We start from the raw sequence: 20849 nt of genomic DNA, 5'->3' as shown, positions 1-20849 counted from the left end.
AGACATGGCTTGGCAGTTCGGGCTGGACTGTTTCCATGAGGCACAGGGTCAGACTGATTTGCATATAGCCATGTCTGAACTGGGGTGGCGGAGTGAGCTAAAGAATGGTGATGGATTAAACCCAGATCATTTGACTGGGGGGTGAGTGTTTGATTTGCTCAAATGCTCTGTCCATCATCCCCTTTTGTATTGAACTTGTAATACAAACAGCATTATTATAAATCTTTTGTTATGTAGTCCTTTTGTTCTCCAATTATTGTTCAATCTTTGCATTTATTTCCCTTTTACGTAATTTTGGGTACACTGCATTTTGTATTAATGTATGCGATACTTGTCTTTAATTAAAATGTATTGTCTGGAATATTGATTAATAACAGGGCACAAATCCTTATCAAGGTGAAGCAGCAGCTCCTTCACAGAGCCAGGACTCAGGCCCCAAGGTCAGGGTTCACATCTCTATAAGATGAAGCATCAAGTGACTCCCAAGGCCAGGGTCTGATTCCAACCAAGACCAAGGGGGGCTCTTGTGTGGTGTGTGTGGGGGGCTCTTGTGTGTGTGTGTGTGTGGGGGGCTCTTGTGTGGGTGTGTGTGTGCAAATGCAATACGTCTTGCATTTGCGACAGAGTAAGCTATTGGCATTGTAAATGAGAATGCCATTTATTTATCTGTTTTCAAAACCAACACATAAATAAAAAGTTTGTCATTTACAATGCCAATAGCTCAAACTTTTCCGAAGGCGAAACCGTTGCATTGTAAATGCTTGTTTGCGTTTACCCACTTGTAGAACTACGATAAGATGCACACACAAACTCTTACTACACATGCAAGATAAATTCAAAGAATACAAGTCGAAAAAAGAAAATCTTCTGCTACCTAAACATTGTGGGCATTTCCTTGAAATAAAATTAAACATAGCAGCAAGTGACTGGCTTGCGGTATTATGGCAGTGTTTCATTATTTGACAGTTCCAGCAATATCACCACCTTTAGAAACAACATGTTGGCTATTTTGAAATGGTAAAACAGCAATACTCCTTGGAGAATACCCCTCCATGATGGTCATCTTATTTTGAGGCTTGAGGCATGTGGCACACAGGAAATGAGCAATAAGCAAGGCATCCTTTAACAGTATCTGGGAGTATGTAGTAAGCTCTAAAAACGAAAATAAAAAGATAACAAAATAAATGAAGTGGACCTTTGAAGATAGAAGGCTGAAGGTCTGGCCCACCAACCCTGGCACTGAAGCACCCTCATTATCAGCTGAATGTGCTTGTGACCAGACAACTGCCGGCATTTACAGGGAAAAGTGCAAATGGCCGATGTGGGCTGCCCCATTACTATATGTTCTCATTGAAGGGAACTATTAGGCCTACTCTTTAGGATCTGTATATGAATTTTTAAGGATGTTTTTTTTTTGTTACAAGAACCTGGCAGACATCTCAGCCTGATGCACCTTCCAAAGATTTTCTATCAAGAATTATTACAGTACATATCTTCTGCTCACAGGGGAAATCAACACCAGAACCAAATCAACACCAAAATCCTTGCCTACAAAGATACATCTCAATGCACCAGATAAATAGCCTTGCCATTGGCTTGACGCCATAACTAACAACACCCCATTGAAGTGTGCCTAAATTGGCAATCATGCATGCAGTTATAAAATGATCTCAATGAACAATATTACAGTTGGCAAATATATATTCAGCACCTCGCCAAAGAGTCTAACAAGGATTATCGCAATGATAATCTTCGACCCTCTAGGTTTGTTAATGAGTGACCAACATTATAGCCCTTGCCTGTTACGGTACTCCGTGCGATTTCATGTAACAAAATACCTGCCTTCAACCGGAACACAGTGTGATGAAAACCTACAGTAAAATCCTATTGGCATTTACAAACTACCTGTTGCCTTTATCATACTTTTTTATAATTAGCAGATCAGAGCGATTGTATCTGGCATAATAATTGTTACCAATGAACCAATCAGGCTTGTAGCATTTATCATTGGCTTTATAGCATAACCAAGTCAGACCTACTGTATTGAGCTTCAGCTTTCCCAGAAGGCAAGTGTTGGGCGTGCAGCAATAAAACTACAATTATGGACAAAATTACAGTTGCCAAAACAATATGTAATTTCACTTACGAAAGCCTAAGGAGGATTATTATAGTGCAAATAGTATATCCCCATCGTTTGTCAGAGGGGGTAACCAACACCAAAGCCCTTACATACGAAAGTGATTCCATGTAGTAAAATACTTCTCTGCAGGCTCTAATACAGAGCAATAACAATCTGCTTTTAAAATGCTTAGTGACTTTTAGAAGCACAATTCACAATAAATGTCATGCCTACTGCATTTACTGCAACAGGTCATAATAAACAGATCTGGCATATGGCCTTAATTGATTTGCCAAATTAACCAACTCAATCCTTCTGTATTGAGCATCTTTTTGAGTGGTAGCACACCATTTCTGCTCAGCAAAATGCTGTGTTCAATAAAACCAGCATGTTTGTGGAGCCTAAGCATCTGTCATTAGTACTTTTGAAAGCTCTTCTTTTGTTGATCACTTAAGGTCAGTATACAGCTTTACTGTCAAGCAAGACCTGAGCCAGACCTAAACAGCCTGCTTGCATTTCATGATGTAAACTTATCCAAATGTAAAAAAAAGTGGACAGATGCATTGTGTTGATTTTCCTAGATTAGCTTTCAGCTTATCATTCTCAGCAGTTAACTAACTCTAAGATATAGGGTAAGAAATAAACTATAAAGGCTCTTTTCTGCACCGTTGTCCAAAAACAAAAAAGTTTCTAAGGGCTCTAGCAGGCATTATTGTTACCCACCTCAGCATTTCCACTTTTACTATACTGGATAGTACGAAAGAAAGGGGTGGCCTTCTTGAGATTGAAATTCGATTCATGACTTGAGCTTAAATTCATGGGGCTGTTTCCAGGTTTCAGTGTTTACCGGTGTGCTTCCTGTTGTGAATATCCCCGCCGACCTTGTTACTTCTGTGTGCAAAATTCTGCTCCCGAGAAGAACTATTAGGATTTAACATGGCAACATGGTGAGCAAGGCCTGTTTGTGTGTGTGTCAGCTCTTTGAAAGTGGTGTGTGGAGCAGAAAAGAGAGATACACATTCAGGTTGAATGGAAGGACCTAAATCTTCTGTTCATGTTTAGTGCAACTCATTTTGCATCAGATATTTGCATCCTTCTGAATTCAGGTTCCCATTCAGGTTTTTTCAGATTTTCCCATTCAGGATTTTCTCTCTTTTGTATGTATGGAATTTATTGAGCAAGAATGAATCGTCCATAAACCTAAAGAGTGGTGCGCAAAAAGAGGGGTAATATAAGATGTGTCGTCATAACCGGTGAAACTGGAGCCCATAGTATAAGAAGATCCTGTTCTCTTTTTACATTTTCTTTATTGATATTTCAGGAGGTATCAACAAGTAAAGTGAACGTCGTCAAAGGCAAGCGCATTAGTATTCCACAGGCAAACCCAATTGCCCCATGTTCTCTACAGGTTAATAGCATTAAAGAGAAACCTGCACAGACCTGTACAAACAGGCTCTCTTGCAGCTGGAGCAACTCATAGGAGCATAAAAATCAAAGACTTTATAGCAGACAGCTTCCAATCAAGTGTAGTATCATGACATCAGCGGGCACCCCATATGCACATAGCGCAGTTACGAAGGGGTGTGCATACATGGTGCATGGATGTCTGCTACAGCCGACTCTTTATTCTTAATACAGAAAACGGCATTTGTCAGCAAGTCTGAAATCCTATACCTTGGTCCGTCATTGAAGTAGTCACTAAACATTTCTTTAAAAGTAGAATTAATAAAGCTACTGGTTTTTAACTGATTTAGAAATCTATACTGCAGACCAAAGTTGTGACATTATTGGAGAGGGTCCAAGAGGTATATAAACAATTTAGGTAATTGTGTCGTATACTATTCTCCAAAATCCATGAAGCCGGAATACAGGTGAGCACATCCGCGACACTAACAGCTGAACGTGGGATAAGTATGTAGTAAAATCAATGTATAATATATGCTGTTCAGAAAATCAACATTGTAATATCTTTGTGGAGAAAATGGTTCTAGAGGGTTTGAGGGTGAAGAGATGTGTCAAAAAGAATTGTCTTCAGAGAGAATCCAGCATATGATGTTGCCTCAAATAGCTAAAACCTAAGGACAACCCCTTTATATAAGTAGCAGAAGGTATGCCAAGTTCGTGTTTTTTTTTAATCTGCAGCCAGGACTGCCTGTATTGAGTTCCCAATTTTACTTTCATTAACCCAGTCTTAATCTTTGAATGAGATATGATCTTTAATATGTTGCTTTAATGTGTTAGACGGACCGGGAGGGTCGGCCGAGATTACGGGGAGAGGTCTCCGGGGAGAGCCGCCTCCAACGACTGTACAGACAAGTAACTTCCCCCCCCACAGACGGACACCACACAAGATTGAAGGTTACGAGACTTTATAGGCAATTCTTATGTTACGATGGTATGATACAAGGAGGTCTGGACTCAGGGGTCCCCTCGGTTCTAGTCTCTGGCTTAGGGAAGGGGTAGCGGGACAGTCTTTGTTACCAATGAGTGAAAAATAGCTCTCAATCCTCGAGCTCGGCGTTCTAGATGATCGGGCCGCGGCGGAGCCAGGCAGGTCCCGAGATGGACGAAGGAAAGACGACGGTCCGCGGCGGAGCCTGCAGGTCCCGGTGAAGATGACGGTTACAACGGTCCGCGGCCACGCCAGCAGGTCCCGACGACGATGATGGATTTGAAGGTTGCGAAGGCTGTGGCAGCGCCAACAGGCAGGACGATGGTGCACAAGACAGAGCTACGGCAGCGCCAGTAGTCCGTCTAGGATGAGTTCCTCTTTACGTCTCTCGACTCCAAGATACAACTGCCTTCCTGTTCTGGAGCTGCCCCAGTTATAGGGCTGGCGTGCTTTGATGTCCGGACCCTCGCACTTGGAGGTCGGGAGGTCCGGGATGAGGGAGTCCAGACACCCAGCAGGGGGGTGGAGCCAGCGCCCGGGGCGGTGATGGGCGAGCGGCACTTGGCGGGGGAGAGCCATCGGCACCTCTTTCTCCCATTGACTTGCCAAGTAGCCCGCTCACCTCCTGGGTGGAGGGTGGTGCCGGAATGTCTGAGGCCGGGCCAGGCCCAGGGTTGAGGTCGATCGGGGGCCAGGCGGCCTCGTGGTGGAGTGTCCAAGATGGCGCCCCAGGCTGGGCGCGTGGGCCGGCAGTGGATCGGACCCACGAGGTCAACATGCTCGAGGGCAGGGGTCCCTGAGGGGACGGAGAACGTGCAATGGTGGTGTGTGGTACTTGCGTGACTGGACTCAGGCCTGGTTGGGCCGGGGGAGAGCGGCCCTTCATGTGGCCTGTCCAACATGCGTCCCCCCCAGCTGAAGGCGGGGAGAGTTACCCATCCTCTTGGGGACTCTCCTCGTCGAGGCGGAAGAACCGGGACAGGCCATCCGCGTTGGCGTGATCTGGCCCAGGCCGGTGTTCGACTGTGAAGTCCATACCTTGCAAGGAGATGGACCAGCGTAGCAACTTTGGGTTTTCCCCCCGCATATGCATCAACCACTGCAGGGGTCGGTGGTCGGTCTGCACCCGAAAGTGGGTGCCAAAAAGGTAGGGCCGGAGCTTCTTGAGGGCCCATACCACAGCGAAGGCTTCCCTCTTTATGGTGCTCCAGCGTTGCTCCCGTGGTAGGAGTCTCCGGCTGATGAAGGCCACCGGTTGATCAAGGCCTTCGGTGTTCACTTGAGACAGGACTGCCCCAATGCCCTGGTCGGAGGCGTCCGTCTGGACGACGAACTCCCGGCTGTAGTCTGGGGCCTGGAGCACAGGAGCGGAACACATGGCGGCCTTCAATTGTTCAAATGCAGTTTGACACTCTGGGGTCCAGTTGACTTTCTTGGGCTGATTCTTTGACGTGAGTTCTGTGAGGGGCCCCACTATGGTACCATAGTCTTTCACGAACCTTCGGTAATAGCCCGTGAGGCCCAGGAAGGCTCGTACCTCGGTTTGGGTGATGGGGGGCTGCCAGTCCTGGATGGCGGCAATTTTCAGCTGTAGAGGGGCCACTAGGCCGCTTCCCACCTGGTGTCCGAGGTAGGTTACAGACCCTTGCCCAATTTGACACTTGCTGGCCTTGATCGTGAGGCCAGCTCGCTGAAGGGCTTGCAGCACTGCTCGGAGGTGGTGGAGGTGCTCGGTCCAGTGGTGGCTGTAAACAGCGATGTCGTCTAGGTAGTCGGCGCTGAATCCTTCGAGCCCCGCCAGGACCTGATTGACGAGCCGTTGGAATGTTGCTGGTGCATTCTTCATGCCGAAGGGCATGACCGTGAAATGGTAATGGCCATCGGGAGTGGAGAAGGCAGAACGTTCTTGCGCTCGGGGTGTGAGGCCGATCTGCCAATAGCCTGCTGTCAGGTCGAAGATGCTGAGGTAGCGGGCAGCTCCCATTCGGTCGACTAGTTCATCTGCCCGGGGGATGGGATGTGCGTCTGTTCTGGTGACCGCATTCAAGCCCCGGTAGTCGATGCAGAACCGGAGTTCTGGGGTGGTGCCGGGGGCAGCTGCTTTGGGGACCAGTACGACAGGGCTGGCCCAGGGACTGTCTGAGGGCTCGATGACCCCGAGCGTGAGCATCTTGGCTACTTCTTCCTGGATGCAGGCCCGTACCCGATCTGGCACGCGGTAGGCCCGGTGGCGGATAGGGGGGCTGTCCCCGGTGTCCACATCGTGCACACACCAGGAAGTGACACCTGGGGTGAGGGAGAACAGGCTGGCGAACTGTGACAGGAGGGCTTGACACTCTTGGCGTTGTTCTCTGGTGAGGGTCTCCGAGAGCCGGACCCCATCCACGGAGCCGTCTTGCTCCTGAGTCCGTAGGAGGTCAGGGAGAGGCTCGGATTCTTCTTCGACCCCATTGTCTGTGGCCATCAGGAGGCTGAGCTCTGTTCGCACAAAGTGGGGCTTTAGTCTGTTAGCGTGGAGGACCCGGAGAGGGTTCCGGGAGGATTCCATGTCGATGAGATAAGTGGCAGGACCCTTGCGCTCGATTACTTTGAAGGGCCCCGTCCATTTGTCTTGTAGGGCGCATGGCTCAGTGGGGGACATCACCCATACCTGTTGGCCAGGTTCGAATTCAATGGATGAGGCATTCTGGTCATACCATTTTTTCATGTCCTCTTGACTGGCCTCTAGGTTGGCTTTCGCTAGTTCTCTGAACCGCCGGGTCTGGTTGCGGAGGGTGAGGAGGTACCGGAAGACATCTGGAGGGTTCTTTAACGGAGGCATCTCCCAGCCCTCTTTGACCAGGCTGAGCGGTCCCCGCACTGGGTGTCCATATAGCAGTTCAAATGGGCTGAAGCCTAGGGATTTCTGAGGGACCTCTCGGTAGGCGAAGAGGAGGCACGGCAGCAGCACATCCCACTGGCGACGGAGGGGCTCTTCCAACCCCCCGATCATTCCCTTTAGCGTGCGGTTGAACCGCTCAACAAGTCCGTTCCCTTGGGGGTGATAGGGGGTCGTGAATCGGTAGGTGACCCCGCACTGTTGCCAGAGGGATTTCATGTATTTAGAGATGAAGTTCGTGCCTCTGTCGCTGACGACTTCTCGGGGGAAGCCCACACGGGAGAAGATCCCCATCAGAGCCCGGCCGACTACCGGGGCTGTCACAGTCCGCAGAGGAACAGCCTCAGGGTAGCGGGTGGCGTGGTCCACTAGCACCAAGATGAAACGATGGCCTTGTTTTGTGCGCGGGTCAAGGGGCCCCACAATGTCTATTCCGACCCTCTCAAATGGGGTAGTGACCACAGGGAAAGGTTGCAGGGGGGCCTTTAGTTTGCGGCCGCTCTTTCCACTGGCTTGGCACGTGGGGCAAGATCGGCAATGCTGGTGCACATCGTTCCTCATTTTGGGCCAGAAGAAGTGGGTCACTAGGCGACTGTAGGTTTTATCCTGTCCCAGGTGTCCTGCCAGGGGGACATCGTGGGCCAGGTTTAGCAGAAAGTCTCTAAAACGGAGGGGCACCACTAATACTCTGTTGGCCCCCAGCTCGGCGATTCTTTGCTCGCTGTACAGCAGATCATTGTCCCAGTAGACCCAATGAGTTCCGGAGGTATCCCCTGCGCTTTGGGCGAGCGCTTGCTGGCGGAGTCCCTCGAGGGAGGGACAGGTCTTCTGTTCTTGGCGAAATTGTTCTTGCGTGGGCCCTCCCTCTTGAGGCCACTGGTCGAGGTTAGCGAGGTCGGAGGGTTGAGCTGGTTCGGAGGGGATGTCATGGTCGGTGGTTTCGGCTGGGGCGACCGGAGGCGGTGGCGCCGGCCATTCGGGTTCTTCTGGGCGGTGGTTGGCACGGGCGGCCATGGACCGGGTGGTGACGCACGCCCAGTCTGGGACGCCTAACATCCCCAGGTGTTCTCTTCGCTCCACGGCTGCCCACGGAGAGCTTTCAAGGTCATTTCCAAGGAGGCAGTCTACGGGGGCGTCGTCTCGGACCGTTACTTTCAACATGCCGGAGACCCCTCCCCATTCGAAAGGGACGCAGGCCATCCGACACAAACTTTCCGAGTTATCGGCTGATCGTACAGGGCAGAGAATGTTCGGTAGATACTGTTCTGGGGCCACCAGGTGACAGCGGACGGCTGTTACACTGGCCCCGGTGTCACGAAGGGCTTCGGCCCGGCGTCCATTGATGCTCACCCATTGGCTGTACTTCTGGGTGTTAGCGGGTAGGGGGACCCGCGGGACCATGTCTTTTCCCCCTAAGCATGCTAGAGTCATGGCGGCTGGCTCCCACTCCTGATGCTCTTGTTCGTATTCTTCCTGCTCCTCGGAGATCTGTTCTTCTCCTAGGGCCGCGGCGGCCACTTGGCGGGGCCTTGGGCTCTGGTACTGCGGGCAGTTTGGGTCGTTTGCGTAGTGGCCGACTCGTTGGCATCGGTGACACGTGACATTGGCTCTGTACCCCGGTCGCGCCGGGGTGCTGCCCCGGTTGGCCGGGGGGGTGGTGCTGGTTGCGGGGGCGGCCGGAGCGTTGTCTCTTCCTCGTCCTTGGCCCCCTCCTCCTCCTCTGGGTCGGTGCTGACCATTGTTGTTCCGGTTCTGTTCGTAGAACCCATTCCGGCCCACTCTGGTGATCTCCCACCGGTCAGCTTCCGCTGCGAGCTGCCGGGGATCTGTTAACTTGCTGTCGAGGAGGTGCTGGCGGAGTTCAATGAAGCAATTGTTCGACAGATGCTCCCATACCATCAGATTGAACAGTTGTTCGTAGGTCGTGACGTTGCTTCCTCTGATCCAGCCCTCGAAGGCTCGGCTAAAGTAGGTTACGTAGTCCACCCAAGTTGTACCCGGGATGCGGGTGCAGTCTCGGAACCTCTGACGGTACATCTCGGGTGTGAGGCCATAGCGGGTGAGGAGGGCCGCTTTCATATGGTCATAGGAGGTCATCTGGTGGTCTGGGAGTTGTAGCAGGGTATCGCGGCCCTCATTGAGGAATCTCCCCCATAGACCGGCTCCCCAATCGCTTCTATCGATCCGGTGTGCAGTCATAGCGATTTCATAGGCCTTAAACCATTGCTGGATGTCGTCCTCTCGGAAATATTCTCGGACAACATCCTTGGGGATGTGTACCTTTTTCTCTGTGGCCCCTGAGGTGTGGGGTCGCTCGGGCACCCCTGCTTCTTTATTCTGCTTGCGCAGGTTGATCTCGGCTAGGTTCCGTTCGTGTTCGTACGCCAGTTTCTTTTCCTCGAGCTCCCTTTGTCTCTGTTTCTCCTCTCTTTCTTCTCGGAGACGCAGGTGCTCTAAGTTGATTTTTTGTTCGGCCAGCTTGAGTTCAATGTCCATCTTGAGTCGGGCCATTTCCAGCTCGTGTAGTCGGGTTCTTTCTCTTTCCTGGATCTCGTCTTGCGAGAGACCCGTTCTTTGCCCTTCAGGGGCCGTGGTGGTTTTTTCTGCGGTGCTTTGATCGGGGGTTCCGGCAGCCCCGGTCTCTGCCCAATATTCTAGGGCATGCTTGAAATCGTCTTTGGTGCTTAGTCCGGTGGTAGCGATACCCAGTTCGATGCAGAATTGTTTTAGTTCACGATGGCTGTACTCCTCTAGTTTCTCCATTTGGAACTTCTCGGTTGATCCGCTTTCTTTAGTTGTCATTGTGATTTCGTCGTGGGGTGAGCTACTCTCTGTACGTTATGCGGTGATTCGAATCGCGCCGCTGGCCACCAATGTTAGACGGACCGGGAGGGTCGGCCGAGATTACGGGGAGAGGTCTCCGGGGAGAGCCGCCTCCAACGACTGTACAGACAAGTAACTTCCCCCCCCACAGACGGACACCACACAAGATTGAAGGTTACGAGACTTTATAGGCAATTCTTATGTTACGATGGTATGATACAAGGAGGTCTGGACTCAGGGGTCCCCTCGGTTCTAGTCTCTGGCTTAGGGAAGGGGTAGCGGGACAGTCTTTGTTACCAATGAGTGAAAAATAGCTCTCAATCCTCGAGCTCGGCGTTCTAGATGATCGGGCCGCGGCGGAGCCAGGCAGGTCCCGAGATGGACGAAGGAAAGACGACGGTCCGCGGCGGAGCCTGCAGGTCCCGGTGAAGATGACGGTTACAACGGTCCGCGGCCACGCCAGCAGGTCCCGACGACGATGATGGATTTGAAGGTTGCGAAGGCTGTGGCAGCGCCAACAGGCAGGACGATGGTGCACAAGACAGAGCTACGGCAGCGCCAGTAGTCCGTCTAGGATGAGTTCCTCTTTACGTCTCTCGACTCCAAGATACAACTGCCTTCCTGTTCTGGAGCTGCCCCAGTTATAGGGCTGGCGTGCTTTGATGTCCGGACCCTCGCACTTGGAGGTCGGGAGGTCCGGGATGAGGGAGTCCAGACACCCAGCAGGGGGGTGGAGCCAGCGCCCGGGGCGGTGATGGGCGAGCGGCACTTGGCGGGGGAGAGCCATCGGCACCTCTTTCTCCCATTGACTTGCCAAGTAGCCCGCTCACCTCCTGGGTGGAGGGTGGTGCCGGAATGTCTGAGGCCGGGCCAGGCCCAGGGTTGAGGTCGATCGGGGGCCAGGCGGCCTCGTGGTGGAGTGTCCAAGATGGCGCTCCAGGCTGGGCGCGTGGGCCGGCAGTGGATCGGACCCACGAGTTCAACATGCTCGAGGGCAGGGGTCCCTGAGGGGACGGAGAACGTGCAATGGTGGTGTGTGGTACTTGCGTGACTGGACTCAGGCCTGGTTGGGCCGGGGGAGAGCGGCCCTTCATGTGGCCTGTCCAACAAAGATCCTGTTCTCTTTTTACATTTTCTTTATTGATATTTCAGGAGGTATCAACAAGTAAAGTGAACGTCGTCAAAGGCAAGCGCATTAGTATTCCACAGGCAAACCCAATTGCCCCATGTTCTCTACAGGTTAATAGCATTAAAGAGAAACCTGCACAGACCTGTACAAACAGGCTCTCTTGCAGCTGGAGCAACTCATAGGAGCATAAAAATCAAAGACTTTATAGCAGACAGCTTCCAATCAAGTGTAGTATCATGACATCAGCGGGCACCCCATATGCACATAGCGCAGTTACGAAGGGGTGTGCATACATGGTGCATGGATGTCTGCTACAGCCGACTCTTTATTCTTAATACAGAAAACGGCATTTGTCAGCAAGTCTGAAATCCTATACCTTGGTCCGTCATTGAAGTAGTCACTAAACATTTCTTTAAAAGTAGAATTAATAAAGCTACTGGTTTTTAACTGATTTAGAAATCTATACTGCAGACCAAAGTTGTGACATTATTGGAGAGGGTCCAAGAGGTATATAAACAATTTAGGTAATTGTGTCGTATACTATTCTCCAAAATCCATGAAGCCGGAATACAGGTGAGCACATCCGCGACACTAACAGCTGAACGTGGGATAAGTATGTAGTAAAATCAATGTATAATATATGCTGTTCAGAAAATCAACATTGTAATATCTTTGTGGAGAAAATGGTTCTAGAGGGTTTGAGGGTGAAGAGATGTGTCAAAAAGAATTGTCTTCAGAGAGAATCCAGCATATGATGTTGCCTCAAATAGCTAAAACCTAAGGACAACCCCTTTATATAAGTAGCAGAAGGTATGCCAAGTTCGTGTTTTTTTTTAATCTGCAGCCAGGACTGCCTGTATTGAGTTCCCAATTTTACTTTCATTAACCCAGTCTTAATCTTTGAATGAGATATGATCTTTAATATGTTGCCTCTGTCCTGTGAGAGATGTATTTTCAGGCTCTTGCTTTGCTGAATTCCTTCAAGGGGAAAGCAGAAAACGTGGATGCTTCACAGTAAACCGAGATTTATAGCAGAAAACAAACAAGATATGAATCTATTCTTTTAATGAAAGCCTCACTCCACCACGAGCTGTGAAGTGATGGGAAGACATTTCTGGGCTAAGGCATTGGTACTGTAACCTACTCTTAATGGAATCGCTTTTCTCCCTTTAGGTGAAGTGATCCTGGGCAGAAGCTACAGAGAAAGATGGAAAAATACAAAGGCATGACAGATGAGGAGCTGATCAGCACTCTGAAGAAGTACAGCATCTCCCATGGCCCTGTTGTGGGTATGTTGACTATGTACTATGTCTCTGTCTATCGCAGATGTACAGTTTTCTAACGGGCCCGACTCAGGCAACGAAGGTAGTGCTGGCTTGATTACATTTATTTATGTGACGTGTAAGTAGGAAAGTGCCCCTTTCTGACATGGCCACCCCCACTTTAGACTTGGTAATTGATGCAGTTTTTACAGAGAGTGCCCTGGGGTTCTGCTGTTCAGGTCCTCAGTTCCAGATCTTTCCTTAAAACTGTACATTTGTCATCCCAATTGGCCATACCTTTTAGCACCCCTGTAAGTCCCTAGTAAATGGTACTGCGAGTACCCGGGTCATGCATGCCAAACAGGGTCCCTATGGGCTGCAGTATGTATTATGCCATCCTAACTCATGCTGACTGCCATTGCAGGCTGCATGTATTGATACTGATAAATGTAAAAAACACAACATGGCACACATCCATGTGTGCCATACCTACAGATGCTGCATGCAGTATGAGGAAGCCACCCCTATAGCAGGCTTTATAGCCCCAAGACAGGGTGCACTCTACTACATCTGTGAACATATCTCCATGAGCAGATATGCCCCCTTTGATGTCTAAGCCAATTCATAGATGTAAAAAGGGAACAGGAAAGCTATGTTACGTACATGTGCTGGATACTGGTGAAAACGAGTTCACCAGCGACATGATGCTGTCACTAAAATCTATGGTGTTTGGTTTCAAGACACTCATAAGAATAAATCCACACTAATTCCAGCAGTGGATCTATTCATATATGCATCCAGAGGGCACCTTAGAGGTGCCCCTGAAACCCGACCAGCCTCTAGTCTGCTGGCTGACTGCTGTAGACCAGCCTGCCACCACAGACCGGTTTCTGACCCCCTGCAGGTGAGAGCAAGTTTGGTGCTGCTCCGTGGGAGGATACAAATGACAACAAGGCGGGACAAAGAAGAAGAAGAATTAGTCACTAGTGAGGAAGCCTTTTTGAAGGACAATCAAAGTGAGGAATAAAAAGGCAATGGGCGGGCTTTAAGCCCACAGAGTGAATACAGCATGTCTTGAAAAGACACATCTTGCTCTGCTTGGGCTTCGAACTATAAAGGGGAAAAGAGATAAAGATTCTATATATGCTCCACCAGAAAAGATGTAAACCACTGCAGTACTGTCAAGTCAAGGCCAGCGTCAACAAGCGTCTCTGCCAGAATTAAATAATACACGGTATCAATCGGAAGAGAGGTCCAACCGAATTGATCTAGTCTTGCATGATCCTTAATTGATCCAGCACAGTTGTGTACCAACCTTGTGCCCCTACCTGCTGCAAAACCCGTGAGAGATCCAGATGACAGTGTGGTGCTATAACACTGTACAGCCACTTGATTATGATTTTTCTCTGACTTTTCCCACTGAAGAGGAGCAGAACGATTCGGGACAGTAGCTATTAATGTCAGAAACTATGTTAGCATTTTTGAAAACTAGTGTTAACAACTCCTACTCTAGAGGTAGCTGGGCATGTAAAAGAAAGAGATGCATTTAGTATCCTAGTAATGATGGGGACCGTAAATGAAGCCCAGGCCAGCAAGTTGTACCCATCCTAGTGAATATTAAAATCTCCACGATTGTTAGAACGCGTGGACTGGTACGACATGCCCGTTCAAGTTGATTAAGCTGTCTGCTATAAAAAATAGACTATGAGGGTTGATGGGTGAGAATGAACATGAACACACAAATTATTGGATAGTGAGTATCCAAGGAGAGTAATTCTCCTATCCTTGTAGAATAGGAGAGTAAGGCTGCATGTGCAATAGAAGCAGACCTAATCTGCTGGTGCAGTTGACCCTTCCGCAGCACATTGTGCAACAAGGGAAATAGTGTAGTGGGACTTTGTATGTGGCAAGCACAGACCGCCATGCGGCACCATTGCACACATGACTGATGCCCATGATTCCCCAAGGGGTTTGATGGATTGGGGTTAGGGCAGGGCTAATAAAAAGCGGTCTTCAGTTTGCCTGACCAGCCCGGCTTGTCCTGGTCCCCACTAGCTTGCAAGGTAAAGTTGCAAGCGTCCCCCTCATAGCTTTTAAACTGTATTTTATTTAAGGGAAGACACTAAAACCTAGAGCAGTGCCATCATATCTGCAATGCATGGTCAAACCAAAGACGAGATGAAATGTAAAGCTGGATAGAATAGCCACTAGCCAAAGACGGTGACTTCTTACCTGCAAATCGAGGCCGCACCTGACTCTTCTGGCACTGGAGACCATCTTTATGGTAGCGTTAGATGATCCATGGTTTAGAAAGAAGTTAACCTATATCGAAGTTCTAAAAGTGCCAGACTCCTGTATCCAAAGTCTTGAAAGTTTACTCTTTGTACCCAGAAGATTTCTTTTTTCCTCTCCCTGAACAGAGCACACACTGCTGAATGTCTTGTAGTGAGCTTGCTTACATTGAGAGGGTTCAGAAAAATGCTCCGTGCACCATGGTTGATGTCACATTTAAAAAGCCCACAGTGAGCCGAAGCCGGGTAGCAAAAAGCAAAATGGAAGAGAATTGTACTTATAAAAATGGCTACTGAGTCGCCACTTTGTAACAGACTTCCTCGTAAAGTAAGTTGCTAATGTCGTCGTGTTTTTTTAGTTCTCAGCGGTTTTTATTGCTGTGTTCTCTGATGACTGAGAAGCCACAACAAACCGAGTTTCAGAAGGTGCAAAATAACTCTTGTTTATTGACAACCAGCAAAACTCCTGGCATTTATCACAAATATTTTTCTGTTTTGCTCCGTAAACCAACAAGTGAAGAACTATTTCTCCATAAGGAAATGCGCAGGTTGTAACCTGGAGCAAGGGAAGATTGGTTTAGGGTAGAGGCATGAGGACATCAGTGAGTGGCTCGGAATACAACTGTGGTGCAACTATAGCTCCAGTAGGACATACCCGCGTAACGAGACCTAATGTCCGAATCTGGCAACTAGCCAACTGTTAGTCGTCTACTGCACAGTGTCAGGTACAGTCTGCTGTCAGAAAACACACCTTTCATGCCTGGAAAGAAGGCCCTCGGGATCAGTGAAAACATGTTCTGTCTTCTAGAATTACTCTCAACCTGGTCAGATTCTATAGTGATATTGGTATACCCATTGTTTCTAACTTCGCTCGGTTCTGCTATCACTGACAGGACCTCTCTTGTGTCTTTGCACTTGCATTCGGAGGAAGGAATACCTCATTCGAAAAGAATAACACAATCCCCCTTGTGGTTGGAGAAGTAGTAGGTTATCCGGCAAATCCCTGTCCCACCCACCTTTGTATAACATGTTCAGGGTTATTCCCCATTCACCGTGACCCTCTGATATATGGGGTCACCACAACGAAATGTGTGGGCTCAGTGCTCGATACTTGTTACAGTCTGCAGTGGCCCTCTCCTGGCAAAAGGGAGTCACCTAAAACAGTCTTGCACACTGGCTACAGCCCGATCAATGCACAGCCAAATCCTCACACCTTGCACAGGGAGTCCTCACAGTGGGGCTTCCTTCAACACTCTCCTCTTCCTCACAGGGCACACTGGTCTTGGCAAGCAGGTAGGCAGCGGTGCTCCAGGGCAGGTCTTCTTAGTTTCCCTGGGTAATATCCCATCATCCATCAAGGAGACCACCAGGCTTTGGTCCCCAGTCCTGGTCACAGAAGTCATGCAGACCTTTCCCTTCTTACACATACCGTCCTGCTGCTTGGCAGATGACACATTTTTGGGGACTAATTCTCCCCTTCTTATATTCCTTTTTCAGACACCAGATGTGATTTAGCACCTGGGCCTTTGAAGTTTTATGTTGGGGTTCGGCTTCTTTTGAAGTGGGCACTTCTTCTTTCATAAAAGAGGCCTGCCACAGCAGGCACGACTCTGACGTTGATTGTCCACAACACAGTTTATGGGAGGGACCAGAGTTCACACCTGGATGTCACCACAGTGATATGTGCATCAAAAGGTTAATCCCAGACTCCAGCTGTACTCTGTGTGGTCCCCTTATCAGCCTCATCGTCCTTTCTGAGATGGGTCCAGGCTCCTTCCTTGTGGTCTATCACTGAACTCAAGAGCAGTCTTTTGGAATGCAAAGGGAGTCTTGTCTTTTTCCCTACAGTGTGTACAGCAATCCAGAAATCCTGTCTTTACCAGTCAGGCCTGGGCTTCCCTAAACGGAACGCAGGGTCCTCCATACAATGTACCATTGCAGGTACACTCACTCAGTGTACCGTTACACCACAGTTTCATTCCCGAATGAACAACTCTGGGAACTGTACATTTACCTTTACAGTTGCATTCAGTATAAACACTCAATCTGTGCGCACTGTTAAGCACTGAAACTTTTCTATATTCAACCAGGGTGTGCTTATTTTAAAACACATGCGCTGCCAGCACATGCACTCACCATGTGTACGGTGCACAACCCTGCATGTGTATTGTGCTTCATGCAAGCATGCATGCATCCACCCAGCACATATAGCCCTTGTGCACACGCTGCACAGCACAACAGCTCTCATGTAGTGTATTCCTCGCACACATAAATACAACCCATGCATGTACTATCCACAATGTACTGCATCATCCTTGTACTGTACCCTTCCCTGGCACACGTACAACCAACGCAGTCACCACTCTCTCGCTATGCAGCGCTCCACATCTACCTGCTGTAGGCCAAGCGCAAGTTAAACCCACAGCAGTAGAACTTTTGAAAGGTGAGTGAGCCTATAAACCTCACTCCAGTGAAACAGGGTAAAAAGGTCCTGTTGGCTGCTACTGATCACTATACTGTATGTTGTCACCCCCATGCTTGTTCTGCTTAACTCCTGGTAAAGGCTGTAGCCTTCCATCACTATGAGGGTAGCGCTTTGGGTGCTCCTTCCAGTCCAAAAAGACCACAGTCCATGAGACTGGCCTATGTCTTAGCGCAAATCCTGATCTGTGTTCTCCTATCGCAAAAAAGCAGCCTTAGGGATCCAGACAACACTGATACATGTTGGAATGGAAAAGTCCTCCGCATATTAAAGATGTGTACCTCTGCCGTGGGTGCCCAAATTCACATGCTTTGAGTCTGTTCACTGTTGATTGTGATGTACAAATGTACTATTAAATTGTGCTACTTTGGTTTTTTGCATCTGTTCTTACTTGCCTGACGTCTCTTCTCTCTCCTGTGCAGGAAGCACCCGTAAGTTATATGAAAGGAAGATCTATGAGTTTGAGACCCAGAGGACCAAACACTCCCCATCGAAACAAACCTACACCTATTCAGGTAACCGACGTTCACTTGGCCCATCACTTATTAAGTTGGATCTTTTCTTATTCAGGTAACAGGGCCTCACCTGGAAGCTCAGGATAGACTGTCGTCATGGGCAGCAGCATCCGTGCTCACTTGCAAAAGGCAGGTCTCTGTCTATAAGGCGACAGCAGGCGAAAAACAAGGGTTGGAATGCTACCCCGAGAGATTGCCAGTGATTTAGACTATCTGTAAGCATGTCTCCTATCACCTCTTGTGTGTTTGATGAATTCATGGAGTAAACTGTAAACAGGGAGCAGGTGCTGCTGTACCATGCAGGCCTACAACCTGTGGTGCAAAGGGGGGCTCTGGGGAATATGTGGGCCAGCCCCAAGCTGGGCATAGAAGCGTATGGCCAATACAAGCCTATGTTCAGGAAATGAATGGGGAAGGACACATTTATGTGCTGGCATTCAAAGAAGCAGCACCACCCAGTCTTCAAAGAATTTATTGAATATGGCAGCCTTGCACAAGGAATACGCTTTATGTGACAGACCGCTTACAGAAGCAGATGGTGAAGTGAGTGTTTGTGATGGAGGGAGGTGTGGCAGGTCTAAGCTGCTCCTGGAACAACCCATGCAGTGCAAGACTGTGCTTGGAACAGATTGTGAACTGCCAGGCTGTAGTTTGGAAGCTGAAAGCACTACCTGTAGAAATCGGTGCACATGGTACTACCTGTAGGGATTGGTGTGGTAGTCCTAACCTGTGCCCAGATAGGGGGTAAGGCGATGCCAGGCTAAGATCAGGAAGAATGAATGCATGACAGCTGGCTCTTTATGACCCATGGCTTGCAGTGGGTTCATGGCTACCGGAAGGATATCAACACAAGTAGATGACCTGGAGTTGGAAAACCTTGGCTTTAATTTTCCCCCAGAAGATTATAGGTCAATTTGACACCAGGGCTTATGGTATGTGCCTTAGGCTACCTTGCATGCTGATGCTCCTTCTTCAGCATAATATGCAGTGTGTCCCAACCATCAGAGCGGCACCTGAATCCTGGTTTTAGCCCCATCTGACCACACCTGCAGCAATCTTGACAATTCAGTTATTGTTCATTCCCCATGCCTTTCACTGCTTGGACACTGGGGTTCTGCTCTGCAGCTCTAGACTGAGAAAGGGCCAGACTGGTTGAGGCATTTGATCCCTCATTTGAAGTCTCAACACAAAGGTTGTAGGCGTCTCCCATATGCTAGTCCGATGCACATTCAGGACAATTTTTTCTTTGTCTCTGTTCTCTCCTAGACTCTGAGTCCCCGATGTATGAAAGCAAGCGATACGACGTCCTCAGCAGGGAAGGCCGAAGCAAGGGCAGCCCAGCCTACCAGCCTGAAGGTGAGTGAAATTGTGCATATGTAAGGGAGGCATCTCCGAAGGAAAGGGGACAAATCTCTGAAACATTATAGCTACTCGCGTTGTCCTCTTCTATGTTGTCGCCAAAGACTTCAGTCTAGTATTGAACCATAAAGGAGCAAAGCACTTTAGAACAAGGCACCATGATTGCTGTAGTACTGTGAGGAGGTGTCGTGTTTGGAAAAAAATACCACTCGCCTAGGCCTAGTATTTTATTTATTGGGGTGGTGTTTTTGTTAGGCATTGGCTAGTTAGGAAGGCCAGTCACATAACAAGCCCCCTTTAGCAGCGAATAAGCCCAGAACTATTTTCCGTATATTTTACTGAGTATGTGAAATTTGAAAGCTAAGAGAGCATGGTTGGTAAGAGCCCACGTGCACTAACATACTTAAGCATATGGTACTCATTTAAAGGGCCACATTTTCGTTCCTTGTATGGCCTTGTGATGTAATTAAATGGGGCGACATCCCGCGACTTAAAACATCAGCCTTCCCATTTACACAAGAAAATCGTTGTAATTCCATTTTCACCTGTGTCTACAAATTAAAATTCACTTCCAGTTTGTAAACAGGGCATGTAGCTTTCCCCGCGCACTCCCACCCTGTGGTTTTAGGTCTCGCCAGGCACGTTTTAGCTGTATGTAGGTGAAAACCTCTTGTGGGCCTTACTAAAAACCTGCAGTGGGCGTAAAGCCCGCCCACTGCTTACCACTGCTTGGCTGTCCCTCCCATTAGCTTGCTTATTATTCAATGGCTTGGGCTCCTCTTTTTCTGCTTGTACCTCAGTGGAGCATAGCCTCATTACCATCCTATTGATTGACTGAGTTATATCCTTCCGCCGCTCTCATTTAGGAACTACTTATTTGTTTAAGCAATCCACACAAGTGCATGTCTGTTTATTCTCCCTCTCCCACTCCCTCTTTCTCTGTTTTCTCTCCACTAAATACCTGTACCTTTGCTCTGTGTTACTTCCTCACTATTACCTGCTCTCTCTTGTGTGCTGTTTTTTATTCCACCTAACGTGCTGTGTACTTTTCCACTCCTGCCATCCCCACCCAGTCCATTGCTTCCTCCTCCTCCAGCTTTTTTTTTAATAAGTCCAATCATTCCCCCCCACCTGCCTCACTTTGTTGCTACTATCTCACCTGTTTCTTCATTGCATCCCATCCTCGAGGTCATTAAGAAAAGAAAAATTGGGGAGGGCCCGGCAGCTGCCATTCGGTACCAGGCTGCTCCTTTGCTCTGCTCCCACAGATGTAAACATTATTTCTTATTGACCGTTTCAAGTTGCGTCCTCTTTCTTGGATCAGTAAAAAAATGGAAAGAAAGAAAATTATTCCATAGTAATCAGTACATGCGGGGGATATGAGCACCATATGTCATCACATATATGTGTGCCTACTAAATGATGCGTGCCAACAGTGTCATGGCATACACATGATAAGCTCATTAGGACGCATTTTTTGATTTTTCTTTTTTTTTCTTTGATTCATTCTTTTCCTATATATATTAAATGAGGATGTATGTCGTTACAACGCATACCTTTACAACACATTTTTTACACCGCAACATCCATTACAACGCA

The 20849-nt window shown here is 48.6% G+C and overlaps 2 protein-coding genes across 10 annotated transcripts in view; one reads left to right on the top strand and one right to left on the bottom strand.

Annotated features, from left to right (window-relative positions):
* The window catches only part of EMD (emerin), a 274426-nt gene that overhangs the window by 196897 nt on the left and 56680 nt on the right, over window positions 1-20849 (top strand). For all 9 annotated transcript variants that reach the window (XM_086940272.1, XM_086940269.1, XM_086940268.1 and 6 more), the window contains exons 2-4: window positions 12515-12630; window positions 17799-17891; window positions 19158-19247. In XM_086940272.1, coding sequence (XP_086796398.1) covers window positions 12549-12630; window positions 17799-17891; window positions 19158-19247 — 265 coding nt within the window. In that variant the 5' untranslated portion in view covers window positions 12515-12548. The remainder of the gene's footprint in view (window positions 1-12514; window positions 12631-17798; window positions 17892-19157; window positions 19248-20849) is intronic.
* The window catches only part of LOC147684358 (uncharacterized), a 715098-nt gene that overhangs the window by 657651 nt on the left and 36598 nt on the right, over window positions 1-20849 (bottom strand). The gene's annotated exons all lie outside the window — the stretch shown is intronic.

Source organism: Lissotriton vulgaris, chromosome 10 (assembly GCF_964263255.1).
Source record: "Lissotriton vulgaris chromosome 10, aLisVul1.2, whole genome shotgun sequence".
NCBI lineage: Eukaryota > Metazoa > Chordata > Amphibia > Caudata > Salamandridae > Lissotriton > Lissotriton vulgaris.
This window is presented reverse-complemented; position numbering and strand designations above follow the sequence as displayed.